Source organism: Arachis hypogaea, chromosome 2, assembly GCF_003086295.3.
Source record: "Arachis hypogaea cultivar Tifrunner chromosome 2, arahy.Tifrunner.gnm2.J5K5, whole genome shotgun sequence".
Taxonomy (NCBI): domain Eukaryota; kingdom Viridiplantae; phylum Streptophyta; class Magnoliopsida; order Fabales; family Fabaceae; genus Arachis; species Arachis hypogaea.
The window spans coordinates 96374256-96397516 of record NC_092037.1 but is presented as its reverse complement, the minus strand read 5'-3'; the positions used below and the strand labels follow the sequence as shown (position 1 = coordinate 96397516).

At 32.2% G+C, this 23261-nt stretch overlaps 2 protein-coding genes across 2 annotated transcripts; one reads left to right on the top strand and one right to left on the bottom strand.

Annotated features, from left to right (window-relative positions):
- Window positions 1-840: 840 nt before the first annotated feature.
- On the top strand, window positions 841-1958 carry LOC114924806 (uncharacterized). The gene is made up of 2 exons (XM_029290400.1): window positions 841-918; window positions 1302-1958. Exons 1-2 carry the CDS (start codon window positions 841-843, stop codon window positions 1956-1958), a joined length of 735 nt encoding a protein of 244 aa, XP_029146233.1.
- A 4668-nt stretch (window positions 1959-6626) lies between these two features.
- LOC112753975 (4-hydroxy-tetrahydrodipicolinate synthase, chloroplastic) lies at window positions 6627-9815 on the bottom strand. Its single transcript, XM_025801650.3, has 3 exons — window positions 9328-9815; window positions 7982-8062; window positions 6627-7709 (listed from the first exon to the last, which is right to left on the bottom strand). The coding sequence occupies exons 1-3, from the start codon at window positions 9426-9428 to the stop codon at window positions 6782-6784; spliced, it is 1110 nt and encodes a 369-aa protein (XP_025657435.1). The 5' UTR covers window positions 9429-9815; the 3' UTR covers window positions 6627-6781.
- Window positions 9816-23261: the final 13446 nt, after the last annotated feature.

Genomic DNA, 23261 nt, shown 5'->3' with positions numbered 1-23261 from the left:
AGTGAAGCTAGTCTAATGCCTATTTCAATGATTTCATCCCTAAAATTACTATCAACTGGATCAGAGAAGTTTAATAGTAACAAAAGTTATCCAGTTCATGCATAGTCCACTTTTAGCTCATTGGAAAGTTGTAAAACGTATTGTAAGATATTTGCAGGGCACCAAGGATCGTGGTTTAATTATACACAAGTGTTCAGATTATTGTGTTTATCTTGGTACTAATTTAATCTCTTGGTCATATAGAAAGCAAACAATCTCCATATCGACTACTAAAGCTGAATTCTAAAGCTTGACAGCTTGTGAAGCAGAGATCATATGGGTTTAGAATTTACTTCAAAAATTAAACATCAAACTTCATATTATTTCACAAGAAATGTATTCAATGAATGTCTCTATTTTTCATCCAGGAAAAAATGAAAATAAAAAAGAAAGCGATGCATGATCCTGTGAGTTCTTGATGCAGCCAATACAAACAAAATTTCTAAAAATAGAATTTCTAAAAAACATAACCACAAAGGCACAAACAGAATTTCTAAAAAACATAACCACAAACAGAATTTGTAAAAACAATTGTTCAAGTTAAATCAAGCACAATATCACTAAACAGAATCTCTAAAAACAATTGTTCAGAATTTCTAACCTCCGAAGAAGACATTGTGGAGTTGCTTTTTGCAGGAGATGGCTTGGTGACAGGAGTGCTGCTCGTCGCTCGAGTTGGACTGCGACGGCCACTGGAGTCTTGCTTGGCGACTGGACTACTACTCGGTGACAGGACTGCTGCTCGGTGAATGGATTGCTCCTCGGCGACGGCGACCCAGCGACGGCGACCCTGTGACGGCGATGACTGAATGCCTTCGAGCAACGACTGGCGACTTCCTTGACGGTGGACACTGGACAGCACTCTCTGGCTCCCTCAGGGTCTCCTTCTCTCGAGCATGGAGGAATCGGAGGTGGAACCGTGGAAGAGAGCTAGGGTTCTGGATTTGCCGTTCGCGTAAAAGAGAAGAAGAAAGCTAGGGTTGTGTGTCAAGTGGCCCTTTTATACCTAGGTTAAAGGGCAACTTAGTAAAAATACACCATTGAACCCTCATTCTTCGGTTCGGTCTGGTTCGGTTCGGTTTCTGCCGAGCCAACCGAAAACCAAACCAAACCGATCGGTTTACTTCAAAAAAAACCAAAAAAACCAATTTTTTCAGTTTTCTAATCAGTTATTGTAAAATTTGGTTCGATTCTGCGATAATTTTCGGTCCGGTTCGGTAACTTACACCCCTATCTCTGAGTGTGTGAACTCAATCCTCAAGGGTGTCAGAAATCTTCCTATGTGCTCGCTAGTGAAGGCAACATACGGAAGGTTGGCCGAATTATTTGTTCGCAAAGGGAGAGAGGCTGAGGCGCAGCTGAAAACCGGACAACAATTTAGTCAGCACTTGGTGAAGTGTATAGAGGCCAACTTGAAGATGGCTAGGTGCTTCACGATGACTTTGTACGACAGGGATAACTCCGAGTTCACCATCGCAGAGACAACTCCGACTGGGTCTTTCTCACTGGGTAGCTACAGAGTCTCACTTGCATCTCAGACATGTGACTGCGGATACTTCCAGGCACTTCATTTCCCGTGTCCCCACGCACTGGCATGCTGTGCCTACTCACGGCTTACATGGGAGCCTTACGTCCACCAGGTGTATCGTCTTAGTTTGGTCTTCAGTGTGTATCGGATGGGTTTTACACCTCCCATTCCGGAGGGTTTCTGGCCACCATATGACGGGCCGACTGTCATCCCAGACCCGAATAAGAGGCGTGTGAGAGAGGGTCGTCCGAGGTCCACTCGAATACGGACCAATATGAACGAGGCAGGTCTGAACCGGCCAAAGAGATGTGGGCTTTGTCGGCAGCCCGGTCACACACGTCGGAGTTGCCCGCAGCTCGAAGGAGCAGAGCACACACGGGGACATGATTAGGTGTATTGCTAGCTTTGGTAATTTTGTTATTTCAATTTCGTGTTTAGATTCCACTATTATCGGTTTTCTTACTTGTAGTTTGTAAGTGATAGAATTTGTTAATGTTAGTGCGATGTACTGTGAATGGGATCTTAATTAATGAATATGTTTTGTTTCCGGAGTTTTAAACGAAATGTATGTTAAATGCACACCGGAATAAAAAATCTACGAGTTAAATTAAGACATGATGCGGAAACTATGCTAGTAACAGAAATTAGTGTTTGGAACGAATTGTGAGTAATTCGAACCAGCCTAGTTCGAATTACTTAGTGAGTCTTTCTTCAGTGTAATTCGAACCAATTGAGCTCGAATTATGCTCCTGGTAGTTCGAACCACATAGGTTCGAATTATGTTCAACACGTGCTGCTCCATAATTCGAATTAAGTTAGTTCGAATTATATGTTAGGGTAGTTCGAATCAAGCTAGTTCGAATTACATAGAAACGTGCTTTGGCTGATTTGTGATGTTATTTCCGGTTTGGCTTATTCACGTAATTTTTGACCTCCCTTAATGTTTTTTTGCCCTATTTTTTATTTTCTAATAGTCTATATATAATATGAGTTATATAGTAAAAGTTGTTAAAATTTCTTAATTTAATATTTATAATTTTATATGTATAACATCTATAATTTTAAATACATAATATCTATAATTAATGAATTGGTGTTAATTTATTATTTATTATTTTATTTTGTAGGTTAAAAACTAATAGTTTTAAACGTTTTTAATAAATAAAGACTAATCAAAATATAAGATGCTTTTATTTTTTATAAAATGTATTGAGGTGATTTGAGATTTTTTAGGATTAAAAATATTAAAATTTAAAATTTTTATTTGGAAAAAAATTTATAGAATTATGAATGTAATAATAATAATAATGAAAGAGTATTTTTTGAAATTTAATTCATATTAAATTTAGAATTGATTTTTAGCGTAATTAAATAAAAAAAGATAATTATAAAAAGAAATTAATTATGTCAATTAGATTCAAAGAGTAATTCACACTTTTTTATAAATACAAATGTTGTTGATTATATATTTTTATTTATTATATATAATGTTTTGGTTACTTAGTATTACTCTTTAAATAATAGACTTGTAACATAATTAAGCATTAATGTGTGTGTAATATGCATTAATAATAATAATTAATCCACTATGTGTTAGTACCTAGTTTTGCTAGCTCTTACTTCCAAATTATTATAACTATTCTTAAGGTTCAAATTTGAAGAACCAGTAGTGAAATAGTGGTGAGGGCTTAAACGGCACTGAGAACTAAAGTGGGGAAGGTTCTAAACTTTCAAAAGGTTGTAACAACTAACAACACAATCTTAAATAGAGTACTTTGAATGTTTTTTATGGTGGGTGATGCATATTGTTACATCATTATATGTTGGAGTCTAACTCAAAAGATAGACTATTATAATACATTTAAATAAGCTTCTTTTTTCCTAATAAAATAATGTTTTTGCTTTATATTTTTATTATAAAAAATATTTAATTTTTATCCTTGTAAATTTAAATTTTTCTTTTCTAAAAACTGTGTTTATTTGCAGAGATAGAAATTAAAATTAAAAACTGACACTTAATATTATATTTTGTCACTATAAATTAAAATTAAATTTGTAATCTCGCAACATAAAATTTCAATACTATAATTTCAATACTTTTAAAAAGTAAAAATACAAGAGAATAAAATTTTTGAAGATAAAAATTAAAACTTTAATAATATTTTTTTTCAAAAATATTATCATTTAATTTTTTAAATTATAATTTTACTCTTCTTTAAAAATAAGTTAGAGCTTCTCTTTTTATATTTATCTTAAACTAAATAGAATATTAAAACATAACTTAATTTTGTACCATATAACTATTTCTCAATCTTTGTTTTTTAATATGTATCTCTCAGTTTCAATATTTCTTCCAAACCCAATCTAAAAAACACTAATTATAACGTGTGACAAATTGAGATGTGTTACATCATTATTTAACGAAAAAAACAACAACAAAATATTATAATAACCCGATAAAATATTAAAACAGCATATTTTACAAAGGCAAAAGGCTATATAAGTCAATAAAATAATAATGGTAATAATAACTAGTTAGAAAAAATTAATAATTAAAAAAGGACCAAGCTAAGAAATCAAAGGATTAAGAGCTAGCAATGCAAGGTATAGGAACATTATTTTTTTTTTTTCTTGAATCCTTCTTTGTTCTGCCGTTGCTCCTCATCTAATTGCTGCCCAATGTAATGATGATTCCTTTGTGTCATCATTGCTATGAAAAGTCTCTCTCTTATGGCAGATACAAACACATCTTACAGCTATATCACTTTTCTTGTGTTTTCTTATCAAGATTCTCACCATTATATATGTTATATATATATGGCTATATAAACCAACCCTTCAATTCCATTTCTTAAACCCTCTTCACTCATATAAGTTATATTTCATCAACTATACATATACAAATTCACCCATGTAGTATTACTACTATAGTTATTAACCTTTTCTTTCACATTGAAGCTTTTTAATTTGTGATATCTTCTTTGATAGAATAACACAACAATAATAGTAGTGTGTTATAGAAGAAAAAGATATGTGCTATTCCTCTTCAAAACATACCCTAAATGTTCCTCTTGTTTCTTCATGTTCATCAAAGACACAACATCTTCAGTTGAGCTTCCTTAGAAGGTATTAATTAACTACTCTTCAATATATATATAGTTTCATAAGCTTTTTGTGTTGTATATGTGTATGTATGTCTTACTAGCTATATATGCTTGTGTGTTCATGTGTTAATGTTACCATGTTTTGTTTTATTGAGCTTAATTAACTTGCTACTAGTTATTAGATAGGTGATTTCTTTTTTGTCTTTAGTTCTACTAGTATTAGGTTCAACCAGTTATTAGATAGGTGATTTCTTTTTTGTCTTTAAATTCTATCATATATTGTTAAATATATTTATTAATAGAGCTACTAATATAGTATTAAGATGAAAAAAAAAGCGTTTTTAGTTTCAACATAATATAACAATTTTGTAAGTTAGTTTTATTTTTACTATTATCAAGGTCATTTAATTATTATTTTTTATATATTGATGGTAATGATTTCTCTAATGAATTCCATACTATATATCTCGTGAATTTCTTAATATATATATATATATATATATATATATATATATATATATATATAGACTATATTACAGTGGCTCCGATAACTATAGTGTTTTAAAAAATTATTAAAATTAAGATAATGCTTTTCACTGTTAAACAACCTTTTTTAAATAATATTGTTTAAAAAAAATATTACCAAAATATTAAAAAAGTGTGATTCTAATTTTTATAAAATTTGTGTAATCAACGTAACCATCATAGTATAATCATATTAGAATTCACCGTGTATATATATATATATCAACATGGATAAAGCAGTTTGATGAGTATACAACTAAAGAAATATTTACAAACATAATCATAATAATCACTAAATAATTTCTTTTATGTATATAATTGTGTGTGATATTGATCCCTTTTTTTTTATTGATACAGAAGGAGAGCACAATTGAAAGAAGCAAGAGAGAGGAGAAAGATGGCTGTGGTGAAGACACAGATTAAGATGAGAAACTTGAAACTTTACAAAGAGAACCAAAGCTTATTAAATGAGAATGAGAGGTTGAGAAACCAAGCCATGCTTCTTTACAAAGAGAATCAAGACCTCTTATCTAAGCTCCAAAAGAAGCTTTCACAACAAAGTAACAAGAATAATTGATTAATTATTAGGTTTTGCCTAATACAAGTTCATGTTTAAAGGGTATTTGTTGTTATTACTCTATTTCTTCTATTTGGAGCCCAAAATCTGATCTCTCATATTTTCCGTTTATTTGTTTCTTTATTTTATTTGAGGTTAAATTAATTTTTCTTGCAATAAGTTTTGAGAGTATAATTGTAAACCATTACATGGTAATGAGCAATGCTATAATTAGTTTTAATCTGTCAATTCCTTTTATTGCAATATGGTTAATTAATCATTGTTGAAAGAAAGCTAGTAAAATTATGGGACTTCTTCTACCACAAAAGAACAATATAGGACAATTCGTTTATACACACAGGAGATTGTAATATTATAACTTTTCCAATAAAATAAAAAATAAATAAATAGTACTTAGTGCTAGTTTCTTCAAGTACTAATTAATGAAAGGTTTTTTTCAAAAAAAAATTAATAAAAGGTTTTTATTTTTTATTTTAATTTAATATATTTTATTTATGAGTCGATTCTGTGTATGACACAGTAAAACTGGAAAACATGATCCCTCTCTCTGAATTTTTTTTTTTTTTTGGTCAGGCCCTCTCTCTGAATTCTGGCATTGAAACTCATCCCTCAGTATTGGGCCAAGATTCAGTCTGTTAATCAGTTTGTGCTATTCGTTTCAATGCTTCATTACTTTGATGGTCCAACTACTCCTATCTTTGTTTGATGCTCTGAATATGTAATTATGTCATTTTGCTTTTGTCTGCTATAAGTGTATAAGGAAAGTTCATGACTCAAGGAAAAAAAGAGCAAGGTTCATTTTATCATGTAAGTAGGATGAACCAGTTAACACTCGACAGCTACAAATAGATACTGAAAAGAAACACCAACTTGTATTATTATTGGTTTATTTTAACCGACTCTATTGTACATTAATTGGTTTAAAACTTAGGCAAAATCTGGAAAAGGATACAAAACTCAACTAAGAACAACTGAAAATGCAAACTACAACAAAGGTAACACAATAAACTAATATCGACCAACTAAGATAAAATCATCATCATCAAGAACCTGAACATCTTTGTCTCCAACAAAATGTTCTCGGCCAATTTGCTTCACCAAGTTCACAAACTCAATCCTTTTCTCCGCAGGGAGCGGCACGTACGGCAGCCTGAAAACCGGTCTGACAACCCCAAGTTGGGCAAGAGCTGTGTTTAAACCAATCGGGTTTGGCTCCTGGAAAAGCCAGTCCATCAGAGGAAGGAGCTTTGAATTCAATGTTGGATTCTTCCCTGCAAACATGATGTCTCGCATCAAACCAGGAACAAGGTTGCTGGTGACAGATATCACTCCGGTGGCACCATAGCCCCATCTAGCATCATGGCATTGATCATCGTTGCCACTCCACACAACAATGCCATCATCCGTGTACTGTTTGATCCGATCGTTTCCAACACATTCCTTGACACCGGCCAAGGTAGCACTTTGAGCCAAGGTTTGAATCACATGAGGAGGAATATCTTGACCAGTCCTCGAAGGAACATTATATATGATTGTAGGGCCCATGGAAATCACGCTTTCGAAGTGAGAAATCATACCGTCCAAGGAGGTTTTGCCGTAGTAAGGGTTTATATGAAGGGCAGCATGCATTCCAACTGCAAAACCCTGCTCACTGGCATGGATTGCTTCCCTCGTGGAGTTACTTCCGGTGTTACCAACAACCTTGATTTTACTGCCAAAACAATTGACCGTGTGCCCGATAAGCATGATGTGTTCGTCCCAGCTCATTAATTGGCCTTCACCAGTTGTGCCACCAACAATAATACCTTCTACACCGTTTTCAATTTGCTTGTTCACCAAATCATCATACGCTTCTAGATCAAATCGGCCATCAGGTAGGTACGGAGTTTTGAGCGCAGTTATCAATCTCAGACACTTTATGTCCTCAGTTGATGTCCTGTACATACAGTACATGTAAAATACTTATTGTAAAGATCAGACACAGAATATTGTTTAATGATACTTATTGTAAAAATATCAAGTCCAGCAGCCTTTTAAAATTCTACCGAGGCAAGATTCAAAACCAAAAAATTTCTACTTAATCTACAAATTGTACACAATACATAAATAAAATAACCTGCAAATGAAAACCCAATGTTAAGTATAGAATTTAACAAGAGAATGATTCTATTTGGAACAGCAAATTGACAATTCATTAGTCAAACACACCTATTTTTCACCTCAAAGCTGCGCATTGGGAGATGCAAATTGGGTATGATAGCTGCCTGTGGAGGCTTCCAGTTTGAGCTCCTGGTTCATACAAATAAACATTAAAATGTAAAGTGATCAATGAATCGACATTTAGATCAATGGCATTATGGCAAGAAAACTTGGTATCTGTCTATTTGCAATTGGCACCAACCACCAGTCTAATAATTCTGAAGTGGAAAACATACATACAGGGGTGCTGACCAAGGTTCACAAAATCCTTAGTTCTATTTATGACTTTAGCCCTTTTAAAACTCTATCTACACACCCCATTTTTTTTTGTTAGTTGCAAATCACCTTTTGCTAATAAATAATTCCATAAAGGACACTGACAGAACAATATTGCAAACAAGAAACAAAGACATCATTTTACATAAACATGCGTTCATCTTAACAACAAATTAAGGAGTTTCACCTAGGAAAACAGAGGTAGCTGGATGAATGCACATGATTCACAAAATAAATCATTTTTACTTGTTTTATGGCAAGTAAAAGGCATTCTTGATCATAAAACTGGGAAATGGCAACCAAGTAATGACAAAATCCTAAATCCAAACAATAAGACAAAGGCAAAAAGACTCGGAACATAAGATAATCACAAATCTTCTAAACTCATTTAGCTCCATACACTGTTTAATTTCTCATTTGGCTACAATGTTAGGATTGGCTTTAGCTAAATGCTGAAAAGAAACAAGTATCCAAAACAAAAATATGGTGTTTCTAAAAGTGAATAAGTTGAAGGAGATAAAATGTTCAATGCAGAAATTCCCCAAGGAGTTAATTTGATTTGAAAAATGAAAAATACAAATTAGTAAATCATGTAAATAAATATAAATACAACCACAGCAACCAAAATCATATTATTTACTTATTTAGCAAACCCCCATTTTTAAAGTAAGTTACAAACTAGGTAGCAATGCAAAGATACACCTAATAGAGCAAAACAAAACCCAAATCAAAACAACGAAATACTCAACAACATAATCCATCGACCATCACAAACCCCACTATAGTAAGAGTATCTATTAATCAATCGACATGAGCACTAAGTAAAAAACAAATACTCAAATTGCTCCAATGTGAGATATTTAAATTTATCTTTTTTCCCTATCAACTTAGTCCCTTACGTCATACATATAAAACCACCAATTAACTAAAGATAAAGTCAACATCTAAATACAAATTGACATGAGAACTAGAATAAGGAACACATATGAGTGACAAACACAAGATACCCAAAAAAACGATATTTTTATAAAAGAAATGACATATTAAGCAAATAAAAAATCGATATTTTTTATTATAACCTCTTGTTACTGGCGTTGGTGGCATTGTTGGAGCGAAAAACAGTGAAACCAGAAGCAGGGAAGCACGCAGTGCTACTATAACTCTTCAACATCGCCGCCATCACTATTCAACGAAAAAAGTGACGAATATTACGACCGGTCAATGAGAAAATCCGATAATGAGAGTGAGATCCGAGTCGAAATAGAGAGAGAGAAAGAGGGATAGGGAAGGTTGAGCTTCTTAGATGATAATAATGGTAGTAATTGGGGTTATAATGGTGGTGGTGGAAGCGGAGGAGTGGGTTACGAGATGAGGAGAGAGGCGCTGGGCAACGGAGGTACGGCAGAACATGACGTCAGATTCCGGCGGAGAAGGGGAAGTGAAGAGGAGAGTGGTAGGGTTTTATTGAACCGCGTGATAATCGTTTCCCTCTTTCAGTCAATAAAACTGATAACAAAGGTACTGTGTGCACTACTGCACTGGCCGCTACTCGCTTTTTTTTTTTTTTTTTGGGTTAGTGTCTATAATTTCATTAAATTTATAAGTAAATTATTATACATTTTTTTATTGAATTCTTATATTATATTATATTTTGTAACTAAATTTTTTTCATAATAAAAATATTGAAATTAATAAAATATTTTGTTAATTTAAATAAATATGTCTAATACTTAATTGATTGTTTTATATAATTTAATAAAATATTATATTAATTTTAATTTTTTATTACGGTAAAAACTTAGTTACAAAATTTGATATAATATAAGAGTCTAATTAAAAAAATATAAAAAATTAATTAAAAATTCAATAAAACTATAATAATCAATAGAATAATTATATCTTTTTATTTTAGTATATTATTTTTAAAAACTCCCTTAAACATAGTATATAAATGATGAATTTTAGTATAATTATGTTAAAATAGTTTGTAAATATTATTAAACTTAAAGTTATATTTTTTATATTTTAAGTAATATTTTTTTTTAAATATTGTTTAACATTTTAATTTTAGTAATATTTTTTAAAATATCATAATAATCACCACTAGAGCGATTTTATTTAAAATGTGAATATATGTTATATTAAATAGTTTAATTAAATATATTAAATTATTTTTTAAAATAACTATTTTTATAAAAATACAATTTTATCAAAATGTCACGTTAATTTTTTTTTAATATTTTCAAGTAAAATTGTAATTAAATCCAACTACCATTGTTAATTTCATGTTTCATTAGTTTAAATTTGAGTTTGTGAGAGATGAAAAACTTTTTAATATGGGAGGAATTAAGTTATATTACAGGATTGCTATGAAGTAAGTTGTTGTGTCCAACACTTGGGCACATTTTGAACACGACACAAACCGACATTTGTCCGATACGCGTGTCTGTTGTGTCCAACTGTGTCTTAATAAAAAATAAAAATTTCTTCTCTGGACACGCCTGGCCGCACCTAAATACCATCACGTGTCAACGTGTCCAGTCTTATTCTTAACATATATTTTTAAAATAAATTTAGATATAGCATATATTATTATTTGTTAAAACAAAAAATATTTTAAATACTTGATATAATTAAAATAAAATATTAAAAATAATTAAAAAATTTAATTTATATTTTAATATCAATAAAATATCAAAATATCATTACGATTTATCTAAAAAAGACTTTATATTTTATATGTATGCGTGTCCCCGTGTCATGTAAGATTTTAAAATTTGTGTGTCGGCGTGTCCCGTGCCCGTGTCAGTGTTCGTGCATCATAGCAGAATTGTGTCAAGTTCCGTTTTATTACATGTGAGATTTCAATAAAATTATGCACATAGAAGAAAGAAAAAGGGCGACCATGCCAACTTTTGCTGAAGAATTCAAAGCATGGATCAATGATATGAAGTTGGTGGACTTGGCACTCAAAGATCGCAAGCATACATGATTTAGAGGTCAATCCTGCAGTTGTATTGATAGAAGCCTAGTCGGTTTGGAATGACTAGATGCATACCTAGACACTCGTCTAAGAAGAGGACCTAGACAATCGGATTAAGTCCTTAGTGATAAATGGAAGGCTGGTAAGGAATTATGTAAGAATTAAGGTCGCCACTAGAGATTTTTACAAGAAATTATACCACCAGGAAGAGTCGCCAAACATTAGTTTTCAAAATGGGTTAGTCAATCAGTTGGAGATGGAGGAAGCTCAAGCACTAGAGATATTACCGTCAGAGGAGGAAGTAAATGATGCAGTTTGAGAATGCAAATCATCTAAGGCTCCGGATAGTGATGAGTATAACATGAACTTTACAAAAAGGTACTGGGAGGAGATTGGAGTGAAATTTACTAAAGCTGTGATGAGTTTTTTTGAGACGGCAAGGTTACCAGCAGAGTCCAATTTTACTTGGGTAGTGCTGGCTCCGAAGTTTGTGGCCGCGAAGGAGATAAAGAATCTTAGACCGATCAATATGGTTGGGTGCGTGTATAAGGTCATATCAAAAGTGTTGACAAAAAGAATGAGGAGTGTAATGCCAGGGTTAGTAGGGTAATCACAGAGTGTATTTGTAAAGGGCAGGAGGATACATGATGGAGCGTTAATAGCATGTGAAATTTTACAATGGCTAAAACTGAAGAAGAAGACATCAACAATCATCAAACTGGACTTATAGAAAGCTTATGATAGAGTCAAATGAAATTTTATTAATATTATGCTAGAAAAGATGGGATTTGGTAGTAGATGAAGGGAATGGATTCCACAGTACATTAGATCAGCATCTATTTCCATAATGGTTAATGGGACACCATCGAAACCATTCAAGATGGAAAGGGGATTTTGGCAAGGCGACCCTTTATCACCATTTATATTCGTACTTGTTGTAGATGTATTGAATAGGATGATCGGAGAGGTGGTAAGAAATAGGAGAATAACCTCTCTTTTAGTCGGTAGGGATAATATAGAGTTATCACACATTCAGTTTGCTGATGACACTATATTGTTTTGTCCACCGGAAGACAAGTTATTGAGAAATTTCAAGAGACTTCTGAAGTATTTTGAAGTGATGTATGGATTGAGTATTAACTTCGACAAGTCTAGTTTGATACCGATGAATTGTAGTCAAGAGTGGGTTGGTCAGATGTGTCAATTATTAGGGTGTCAGGTGGCGAGTCTACCAGTGAAGTACCTGGGTAATAGATAAGATAGAGGAGAAACTTAGCTTGTGTAAAGCAAAGGTGCTTAGTAAAACAAGAAAGTTGGTTCTCATTAAGTCAGTGATTAATAGTCTGCCTACTTACTATTTGAGTTTGTATAAAATTATGGTTACAGTGGCAAAAAAAAATAATCTCATGGCAAAGAAAGTTCTTTTGGGGGAAGGACGATGGACGACCTGGGCTGGTCCTTGTGAAGTGGGAGTTGATACAGACACCGAAGAAGTTAGGAGGGTTAGGTGTGGGAGATGCGATGATTCATAATACCGCATTATTGTTTAAGTGGTGATGACAATTTTCTAAGAAAGATTGTCCTTTATGGAAGAAGGTTGTGTGCTCCTGCAATAATCTGAACCCTGAACAGTTACTATCTACTCAAGCTTTACCAGTAAAAGGAGGTCTGTGGAGAGACATATGCCACTTGCAAATAAAAGAGTAGCATATCAGACAAAAGATTATTGACGGTCTGGCTATGAAGATAGGTGATGATAGATTAACCAGATTTTGGGAAGATACATGGTTACAGTCGGAAAAGTTGAAAGACTAATTTTCGAGGCTCTACTTGATTTCAAATAATAAAGGATCCATCGTTGGGGACTGTGGGTTTTGGGATGGGATAGAGTGGGTATGGAACTTTCAGTGGAGGAGGGAACTTCGCCAATATGGGAGGTTGACAGTTTGAACCAACTGCTTGAATGCTTGATATCTTGCAACCTGTGAAATTGATAGAAGGCACACAAGATAGAATGGTGTGAAAATTTGATAAAGAAGGTGTTTATACGACTAATTTGTTTGTGCAGATGTTGCAGGTATAGACTTTGACTAGGGCTGCACACGAATCGGATCGGATCGGATATAGCCTAAAATTTTATCTAATTCACACTGTACTCATCGAATCAGATCGGATACGATATCCGCATTTTTCAGGCCGAATTCGATCCGTATATTTGCGAATCGGATCGAATATCGGATGTATCAGCATATAGTAAGAGTATCTATCAACCTAATAGAACAAAACAAAACCCAAATCAAGACAAGAAAATACTCAACAACATAATCCATCAACCATTACAAACCCCACTTGTTATTTTTTATTATAACATCTTGTTATTGGTGTTGGTGGCATTATTGGAGAGAAAAATAGCAAAACTAGAAGCAGGGAAGCACGCAGTGCTACTATAGCTCTTCAGCGTTGCCGCCATCTCTATTCAACGAAAAAGTGATGAATATTACGACCAGTCAATGAGAAAATCCGATAATGAGAGTGAGATCCGACGAGAGAGAGAGAGAGAGAGAGAGAGAGAGAGAGAGAGAGAGAGAGAGAGAGAGAGAGGGTTGAGATTTTTAGATGATAATAATGGTAGTATTTGGGGTCATAATAGTGGTGGTGGTGGAGAAAGCGGAGAAGGGGTTACAAGAAGATGAGAGAGGTGATGTGCAACAGAGGTACAGTAGAACATGACGTCAGATTCCGGCGGAGAAGGGGAAGTGAAGAGGAGAGTGGTAGGATTTTATTGAAGCACGTGATGATCGTTTCTCTCTTTCAATCAATAAAACTGATAACGAAGCTAAGGTACTTTGTGCACAGTGTGCTACTCATTTTATTTCCCGTTTAATTACTTTCTCAGTTTCTATCGTTTAATGAAATTTTCATATATTTTGATCTCCAATGTTATATCAAATTTTGTAATTAAATATTTATCATAATAAAAATATTAAAGTTAACAAAATATTCTATTAAATAAAATAAATATATCTAATACTTGATTGAATATTTTATATAGATTAATAGAATATTTCGTTAATTTTAATATTTTTATCATGGTAAAGACTTAATTATAAAATTTAACTAGTGTAAGACCCGCGCTACGCGCGGGCCAAATATTAATCAATTCTATAAATTTGTTGGTGTTTATGTATTAATACTAATAGTTATTATTTCTAATTTGAAAAAGTCTTAATATATAAAAATTTATTGGACAATGTATAAGACGATTTCATCTTCTATTTTTCAGAAGCCAAAAAATTTTGTTATTTTTAGCTATGGGTCAAATATTGATCTATTATAAAAATTTGTTTGTATTTATCTGTTAATACTAATAGTTGTTACTTTTAACTTGAAAAAGTCCTAATGTATACAAATTTATTGTACAGTATATAAACGGTTCCATCCTCTATTTTTTAGAAGCAAAAAAATTTTGTTATTTTTGTAGCACATATTAGCGAATTTTACTTAAATATAAAAAATATTATAAATGTGTATTAAAATAAATGTTGTTATACTTTTTTATTATTATACAACCCCAAAAAATTAAAATTTTAATAAAAATAGTTTATATTGTAATTACTAATTACACTAATAATAAATACTAACTAAATGACATTTAATTATATTATTAGACTCCTAGTGTAAACGCAAGTCATATACTTAATCCAGTTGATCCTATTTATATATGTTTTATTTACAAAAAACTTAATATATATTTATAAAAGAAATTTATTTATTTAATATACAAAAATATTAAGTGATTAATCACTTTTGTTATATCGATATTTAATATTTTAGTTTAAATTAATTTATATATTTTTAATAATTATTTTTAAATGATAATCTTTAAAATACATTCTAACTAAATTTTTTAAAAAAATTAACTATTCAAAACATTTTCCTAATATGTTTTCCACCCTTTGCGCATACTGTTTCATAAATTAACTATCGAGATTATTTTTCTTTACATATTAATAGACTATACTTATTTAAAATTTGAATGATCTCTTTCTATTATATAATTATCCGACTCTAAGATCAAAATGATAAATTTTTTATTATACATACGTTTAATCTACTTATAAAAATTAAAATATAAAATTTGGAATCATTAACTTATAGAACACATTTTAATTAATTTTTTTTTCAATGTATATGAATTTACTGATATATAAAAGTGAAATCAACAATTTCATATATGTTCTAAGTATCAAGAACAATGTTATATAATCAATAAAATTTTTCATTTATCCCAAAACTTGGCTAGGTTCTTAAATAAGTAATAATTTCATTATAAAAATTTCATAATATAAAATTAAAATCGAAATTCAACCCTTAACATTTTTTTAAAAGTAAACACATTATTTTATACATAACTTATATAAAATTAGATTGCATTGACTTTTAAAAAATAAACTTATATTTTTTTGTCTTTTTTTAAAAGTCTTTTTTTTAATAGACAAAAGATATTCCATATTTGAATAGATTTTTTAAAATGAATTTTCAAAAATTAAGAACATCTTTTACTTTTGTTTTTTTATTAAAAAAAATACTCTATCTTTTTATAGGTAAGAGAAATCAAAAGATTTTCAATTTGATCAAGTGATGACATAAAAAGTGACTAAAAGCAAAAACTTTTTAAGACTAACCAAATGCTATATCTAAAAGCAAAATTCAATATATTTGACGTGCAACAACTGCACATGTAACTTAATTCTTGAAATGGAGAAAGTTCCTTTTGTAATATCAAAAGTTTACCACATTTTACTTTTGGGACCTTTGAATGTAATCACACTTTATTTGAACTCAAACTCCCTACTATACATGTGTTTCATGCAGACAAAATTTAAAATTATTAGAAAAACACAAATCCAAGATTTGTAAAGGCAGGAGTTGATGAATACAAATAACAAAACCCAACTGATAAATTAACAACTCAACATCTATTAGCCTATTAGGTGCATGTGAAGGGGGAGTGATGAGAAAATTTCTTTTTTGATCAATGAGATAAAAGATTTTCAACAATGTAACGGTGAATGCATATCTGGAACACATAAATATATTTCAATATTAGATCCAATTAGTGAAAATGAAATGAATATAACATATGATTATCTTGTCTTCTCTATATGCCCTATTCCTTAAAATAATATCATTTCAGAACTCAAATCACAAATTAAAAACCCAAAAACTCCCAAAAGTACAACTGAATAACAAATCAGCTAATAAAAAATATTAAACAATACTAAATACTAACAGTTTCTTTTTCTACATGATAATCAAATAGGAATAAAGAATCAGAGGTAGAAAAATAATGAAAAGAAACCAAAAGCAACAACAAAAAATTAAATTAGAATAGAAATATAAATTCAAGCAAAAACAAAGATATTGACTAAATAAAAGACCTACAACAGAATTTAGATATCAAGTCAGTTGTAAAAAAAATACATTCTCCATACCATAGTAATTTTCTACTACTATGATATGGAGAAAGTATGCATTTTGGTCGCAATAACCTAAAACTTGGATAAATGACTTCTGTATTTTGATTAAAAATATTATAAAATCAGATTAGAAAATTGAGATAATAATTCTACAATCAATAGAACTAATTAAAACAATATTAGTACATCAAATCTTATATATGCACACATATATCAATTGAAGTAAGTCTTTTACCCAACTATTTATACCTGTGCACTTTAACAACTATGTATACTTCCGATCACTTTCGTCTGCACAAATGTCATAAACTTACAAAGTAAAATCAAAGTAATAAAATAAAATCAACAATAATTATTCTACATTGATTTAGAATCTGAATTTGGAATCTATTGAAAAACAGTAATATTAAAACTAAGAGATATATCTTAAAAGTACAACCATCTCCTTCAAACTTCTTGTGTTTTCTCAAGAGTACTTTAGGAAGCTTTGATCTGATTCATTCCCAATTGCATCTATCAGTTATAGGAGAAACTTGCACCAGTAAAAATAATAATAATGCCTTAGGGAATGAGATGATTGGAACAAATAGTACCAGTCAAAGTATAAAAAAATGAGAATGAACACAATTGAACAAAACAAAAAAGGTACAATATCATACAAATTCAAAGTTATGAACATTACATCTTCATAACTTCACAAGAAATAATCCTTAGGCAAGCCAATTTGAGACACATAATGGAAAACAATATTTTTAGGAAGAGACTAACATGTTTATCGATTAAAACAACTATCAGTGCTACATGAATACATGTTGAAATTCAAAGTGAGACAATATATGAGTGGCAATGGTGCTATTGGCAACTAAACCATTAACCATATATGGTCCCTAAGATAAAATTGGAAGCATTTGCAGTTTGAAGCAGAAACTTATTCATGATGATGAATTGAAAATTCTACATATAAAAATATCATTCATTTACTTTTTCTCTTCTGGGTTCAGCTTTACACCAATATGCCTTATATCAAAAGTAATTAAGCCAACTTCAAATCACATATAAGTCAAAAACACATCTAGATGTGAGTATCCAAATATTCCTTTCCTAATCTTAAACAGGTCTCTATTATGAGGCAAAAGTCACAGGATCAAGCTCTAACAAAGCATTATGATCGAGACATGAATATAATTTAATTTCCATACCATACATTCTTTACCCAAACTATAGCAGCAGCAAATCTTATAAAATAAGATCACATGGTCGAGCCATGGCTTTCAAAAGAAATCATTTTAATAATTAGTATATAATCTCTACTTAAATATCTTTAGTATAAAGTTTCAAAGATCCTAAAAGCATATAAAGACCCGAATGATTTATTTACCACTATACAATCTTCCTTAAAATCATTTGTATACATTAAAAGAATTCGGTCTATGAATCTATTCTTTAACTGATATGATCATCCATCTATATATACCCAAAAACTGTGATTCTTAGTGTGTAATCTATATCTATTCTCTTCTCCCCTCCATTGCATATATATCATTATGAAATTATGCTAATAATTATGTACTAAGTGATTATCAAACCGAAACACTAAGTCATAGAGAATAACACATCACTGACGACATTTGATAATAAAAACAAAATACATCATGTTCAATATTTTATTCAAAAGATGTTTACCTAACCAATTCAACTGAGGGTGCCACTTGATTGGCCTCACTCGGGGCTTGTTGCTTTTTCTGCCTTTTATGCAATTTCTGAAACAATAACATAACACAAATAATATATTAATTAAAAATGAGGTTATTAGTAGCACAACAACTACATCATCTCCAAGGATCAATATAATGGTGCAAATCGAATGGTGAACAGATTAAGCAATATTATCTATGTTGAAAATAAAATCATGAAAATTGAATACACTTAAAAGTTCAAATCAAAGGGGGAGGAGCAACACAAAAGGCAAGAGAGAGCAATTAAAAACTTTTAACAATAGCACAAAATTAGTATGAATATATCTCATATTATCTCTGCATTCTTCTCTGTACTTCTAAACCACAATCGAGCAGCTACATCCAAGTTCATCATATCGAGAGCACACAAGAAACATGCAATTGAACTCTAGTACACATGCTAATGGAATCACTATAAAATTCAAGTTCATGATCTCTTCTCTAATATAATGCTAACAATTAATTAGTTAACTAAAATTTGTTTGTTTTACACATAGTGACCTGTTTTTCAAATTTCAATTAGTTAACTAAAAAATGTTTGCTTCTCAAAATACAGGAAAGGAAATCTATATCATTTTTAAGTTGTTATAGTTATAGAAAATAGTCAAGAACATGGTTCAATGATTAAAAAATTGCCGACAAACCATAACATAGAACTGTAGCAGTGGTATATACTGAGTTCATAGAAATTGCAATGCAAACTAAAAATTGAAAGGAACATTCATTATGAAGGAAGTTGTTTATGAACTATTATTAGTATTATTGCTGCATATTCACAAAATACTGCATGTAATGACTTTAACCATTTGCATTATCTGTGTGCCATTGAGTTTTTAATATTTATATATGGAAGGAAACTCATTTTAAAGGAAACTCGAAACCAAATATACAAAAGTTATGGAAGGAAAAGGAAGAACAAAATTAGTTAAATACATATAAACTTAGTTAAATATTAATGTTTGCCATCCAAAAATTAAACTGAACAAACTAAAGAAGAGACAAAAATGATATAATATAAATAAAAGAAAGGTAAAAAAGATAGCAATTAAGGCAGACGCATCACTCATACCGTTTTGATATGATATGATATAAAGATTTAATTAAAAAATATAAAAATTTAATTAAAAATTAGATAAAATAATTATTTTTTTAACACAGAATTTCTAAAACTATCTTAAACATAGTATTTAAACAATAAATTTTAGTATGACTATGTTAGAGTAGTTTTTTTTTTCCAAAGATAGTAGGTTATATTTCATTAATTATTGAAAAATAAAATACAAAGATGTCCAAAAGCAGGACAGCATAATGAAAGGTGGGAATTTCCCAAAAACACTACACTGAAGGTATTCATCCAACGGTGCAAGGTCGAAAAACGAAAAAAATCTTAAAGAAGAAAGAATGATAAATCAAATTGAATGCAACTAAGAGCTTGTCTCATGGAAATGACGACCTAAATTGGGAGTTCTTTGGATTTCACGGAGCAACTTGACAGAGCTTGCTAGAATGGCAGACAGCATTGAAGTAGAACCTTTAAAAATCAACTGGTTGCGAGCTTTCCAGCAGTTCCAGCAAATGATGGCAAGCAATTGAGGATTACGGTCATCATTCTTCAACAGGTTAAGCATCTCTGTTGATGCAATTCACCATGTCCAAAAGTCGTTAGGACTCTGAGGGGGAAGACAGTCACGAAGATAACTCTGAGACCATACATCTTTAATTCTAGAGCAATCGATCAAACAATGAGTGACTGTTTCGGTGGCTTCATGACAGCAGGGGCATATTGGTGAATGGTGATATAGATGGGATCCGGTGATGAATCTGAGCAAGCACCGGGAGCCGGCCATAGAGAGCTTTCCAGATAAATAGCTTAATTTTGTGAGGCAAGTTCAACTTCCATAGATCAATCCACGGTTTTTTCTGTTGCATATAATTAGGGCAAAGCTCCAGAGGCGGATGGTAAAATAAATAGCCAATTCTGTAACCTGAAGCTGTATCATATTGTTTGGATTTGTTCAAATCCCATTGCAATTTGTCCCTACTCTGCTGAATTTTAACTGACAAAATCCTGTTTGCAACGTCTTGGGAAAATAATTCTTGAATAAGATTCTAATTCCAATTCCTATCTTCAGTAATTAGATCTTTAACTCTTGGAACCAACTCAGCAATAGCTTGTCTATTTGGCATGTCAGAAATCATTAAAGGATACGGAGGAGGCAGCCAAGGATCCTCAAAGGTTTGGATATTCTCTCTAGTACCCACAGCCCAATTAAGACCTTTTTCAACAATCTTTCGGCCTTCCAGTATACTCCTCCATCCCCAAGAAGGTAAGACTCCAATTTCTGCCGTTATAGCATTACCATTGCTAAAGTATTTACCTCTTAGGATTTTGGATAATAAGGAAGTAGGCTGTGTTACAAGTCGCCAAAACTGTTTGCCTAAAAGCGCTAGATTTTGGATTCTGAGATCTTTAAATCCAAGGCCTCCTTCTTTTCGTGGGCGAGTCATAGTGTCCCAGCTAATCCAAGCCATCCGCCTTTCAGAACCTTTTTGTCCCCACCAGAACTGAGAAAGTAGAGAGTGAATTTCTGAGATTAAACCATCAGGCAATTTGAAGCAAGACAATGTATAAATAGGAATAGCTTCTCCCACTGCCTTAAGCAATACGTGTCTACCACCTGACGATAGAAGATTGCGCTTCCACCCTTGGATTCTTTTCCGAACCTTTTCTTTGATCATACTAAAAGAAGCCTTTTTCGATTTAGAGACTGTAGAAGGCAAACCAAGGTATTTATCCTGATCCCCAATATGATTAATATTCATAGAGTTAGCCAGTAGTGTACGAGTAGTGGATGGAGTGTTGTGGCTAAAGAATACAGCAGATTTATTAAGATTTACCCTCTGGCCACTGATGCTTTCATAAGAATTCAATAAATGCAGGATATTTGAACATGCTTCAGAATTAGCCTTACAGAATAAGATGGAATCATCAGCAAAGAGGAGGTGGTTGACCTTGGGACATCGTCTATGTATCTGAAGACCCTGAATTAGTCTGTTTTGTTCTGCCTTGTGTAGCAAGAAGGAGAGACCTTCTGCACAGAAAAGAAAAAGATAGGGAGATAGAGGATCTCCTTGTCGAATACCTCTATTTGGTTTGAAGAAACCATAAGGTTGTCCTTCCATAATAACAGAATAAGAAACAGTTGTCACTAATTCTCGAATCCACATGATCCACCGGGAGTCAAAACCAAACTTCTCCAATATAAACCAAAGAAAGTGCCATTCCACCCTATCATATGCCTTACTCATATCTAATTTTAGCGCCATTTCATTTTCGAGTCCCCTTTTTTTGTTCTTCAAGTAATGCATACACTCGTGAGCAATTAGGATATTATCAGAGATTAATCTGCCTTTAATAAAAGCACTCTGCGTAAGGCTAATTAGTCTATTCATCATACCCTGAAGTCTATGTACAAATACTTTGGAGATAATCTTGTAAAAGACTGAAGATAGGCTTATTGGTCTTACCTGAGTCATATCTTTAGCATCAGAAATCTTGGGAATAAGACAGATCTGAGTGTGATTAAAACCCTTCAAAATTCTGCCCCCTGAAAAAAAGCTCTTAACTGCTCGAAACACATCACCACTAAGTATGTTCCAAAAGCTTTGAAAAAATTTTGCTGTCATACCATCATCTCCTGGAGCACTTTGAGGATGAATGCTAAATGTCGCACGTTTCACTTCCTCCATAGTCACTGGTCTTTGAAGCCTACGGTTCATGTGAGCTGTAACCTTAGGTTCAAAATCAGTAAACAGAGGTTCAGGGTTCTCATGACAACTGGAGGAAAAGATGTCCTTGAAATAAGATTCAACCACAGAAGCAATACCAGCATTTGAAGCAGCCACTTCACCGTCATTGCCAGTTAGTTGCCAAATTATATTCCTTCGGGTTCGATTTCTAAATTTCTGATGGAAGAAAGTTGTATTCTGATCGCCAGATTTGAGCCATTTGACTCTAGACTTATCTTTCCAATAAGATTCCTCATTTTGCAATGCTTTTTCAAGTTTGTCCTCTATTTCTGAAATGATGTCGCCTCCATGAATTCCTGCTAAACGAAGTTCCTCTAATTCAGACTGTAGTAAATCAATCTCCACCTTCGAATTAGATCTGTATTCTTGCTGCCATCTGACAATCTTATGTCGACAACGCTTTAGTTTTTGAGCTAGGATATACATGGCTGAACCATCAATCTGTTCGTGCCAAACCTCTCTAACAATCTGCCTTATTTTATCATTGGAACACCATCTTTCTTGGAATTTGAATCGGCGTTTAGATCTCTCAGTTCTCGGGTTAGAGTCTAAGAGAAGAGGGGAGTGATCCGAGCCTGATTCTGACAGTCTAAGAACCGTTGCATTGGGATAGAGTTGCTGCCAATCAACTCCTACCAGGAATCGGTCCAGTCTTTCCTGTATCAACTCATCACCCCTCCGTCTATTCGACCAAGTGAATGGTCTTCCGACCATACCAATATCAATCAAAGAATTATCATCAATAAAACTGTTAAAAGTTTCGATAGAAGAAGGAGATTTAGCACCCCCACCTGCTTTCTCCAATTGACTAGAAATGGCATTAAAATCACCCATTAACACAACCTTACCATCAAATTATTGCGTGACTGAAGTTAATTCAGCAAACTGAGCCATTCTATGTTGATCATTTGAACTGAGATAAACACCTAGAACACCATAGGGATCATTAGATCCAGCTGTCAGAACTGATGCCGCAATGAAGAATCTACCATGTTGCAAAATCT

What these genes read in the sequence shown, in the direction of transcription:
- LOC112753975 (XM_025801650.3), bottom strand. Translation starts at nt 9,428, where the DNA reads ATGGCGGCGATGTTGAAGAGTTATAGTAGCACTGCGTGCTTCCCTGCT. An exon ending in ACCAACGCCAGTAACAAGAG is followed by an intron (nt 8,063 to 9,327) that starts GTTATAATAAAA and finishes TGTATGAACCAG; the next exon opens with GAGCTCAAACTGGAAGCCTC. An exon ending in AGCTTTGAGGTGAAAAATAG is followed by an intron (nt 7,710 to 7,981) that starts GTGTGTTTGACT and finishes CTGTATGTACAG; the next exon opens with GACATCAACTGAGGACATAA.
- LOC114924806 (XM_029290400.1), top strand. Translation starts at nt 841, where the DNA reads ATGACTGAATGCCTTCGAGCAACGACTGGCGACTTCCTTGACGGTGGA. An exon ending in CACTCTCTGGCTCCCTCAGG is followed by an intron (nt 919 to 1,301) that starts GTCTCCTTCTCT and finishes TCAATCCTCAAG; the next exon opens with GGTGTCAGAAATCTTCCTAT.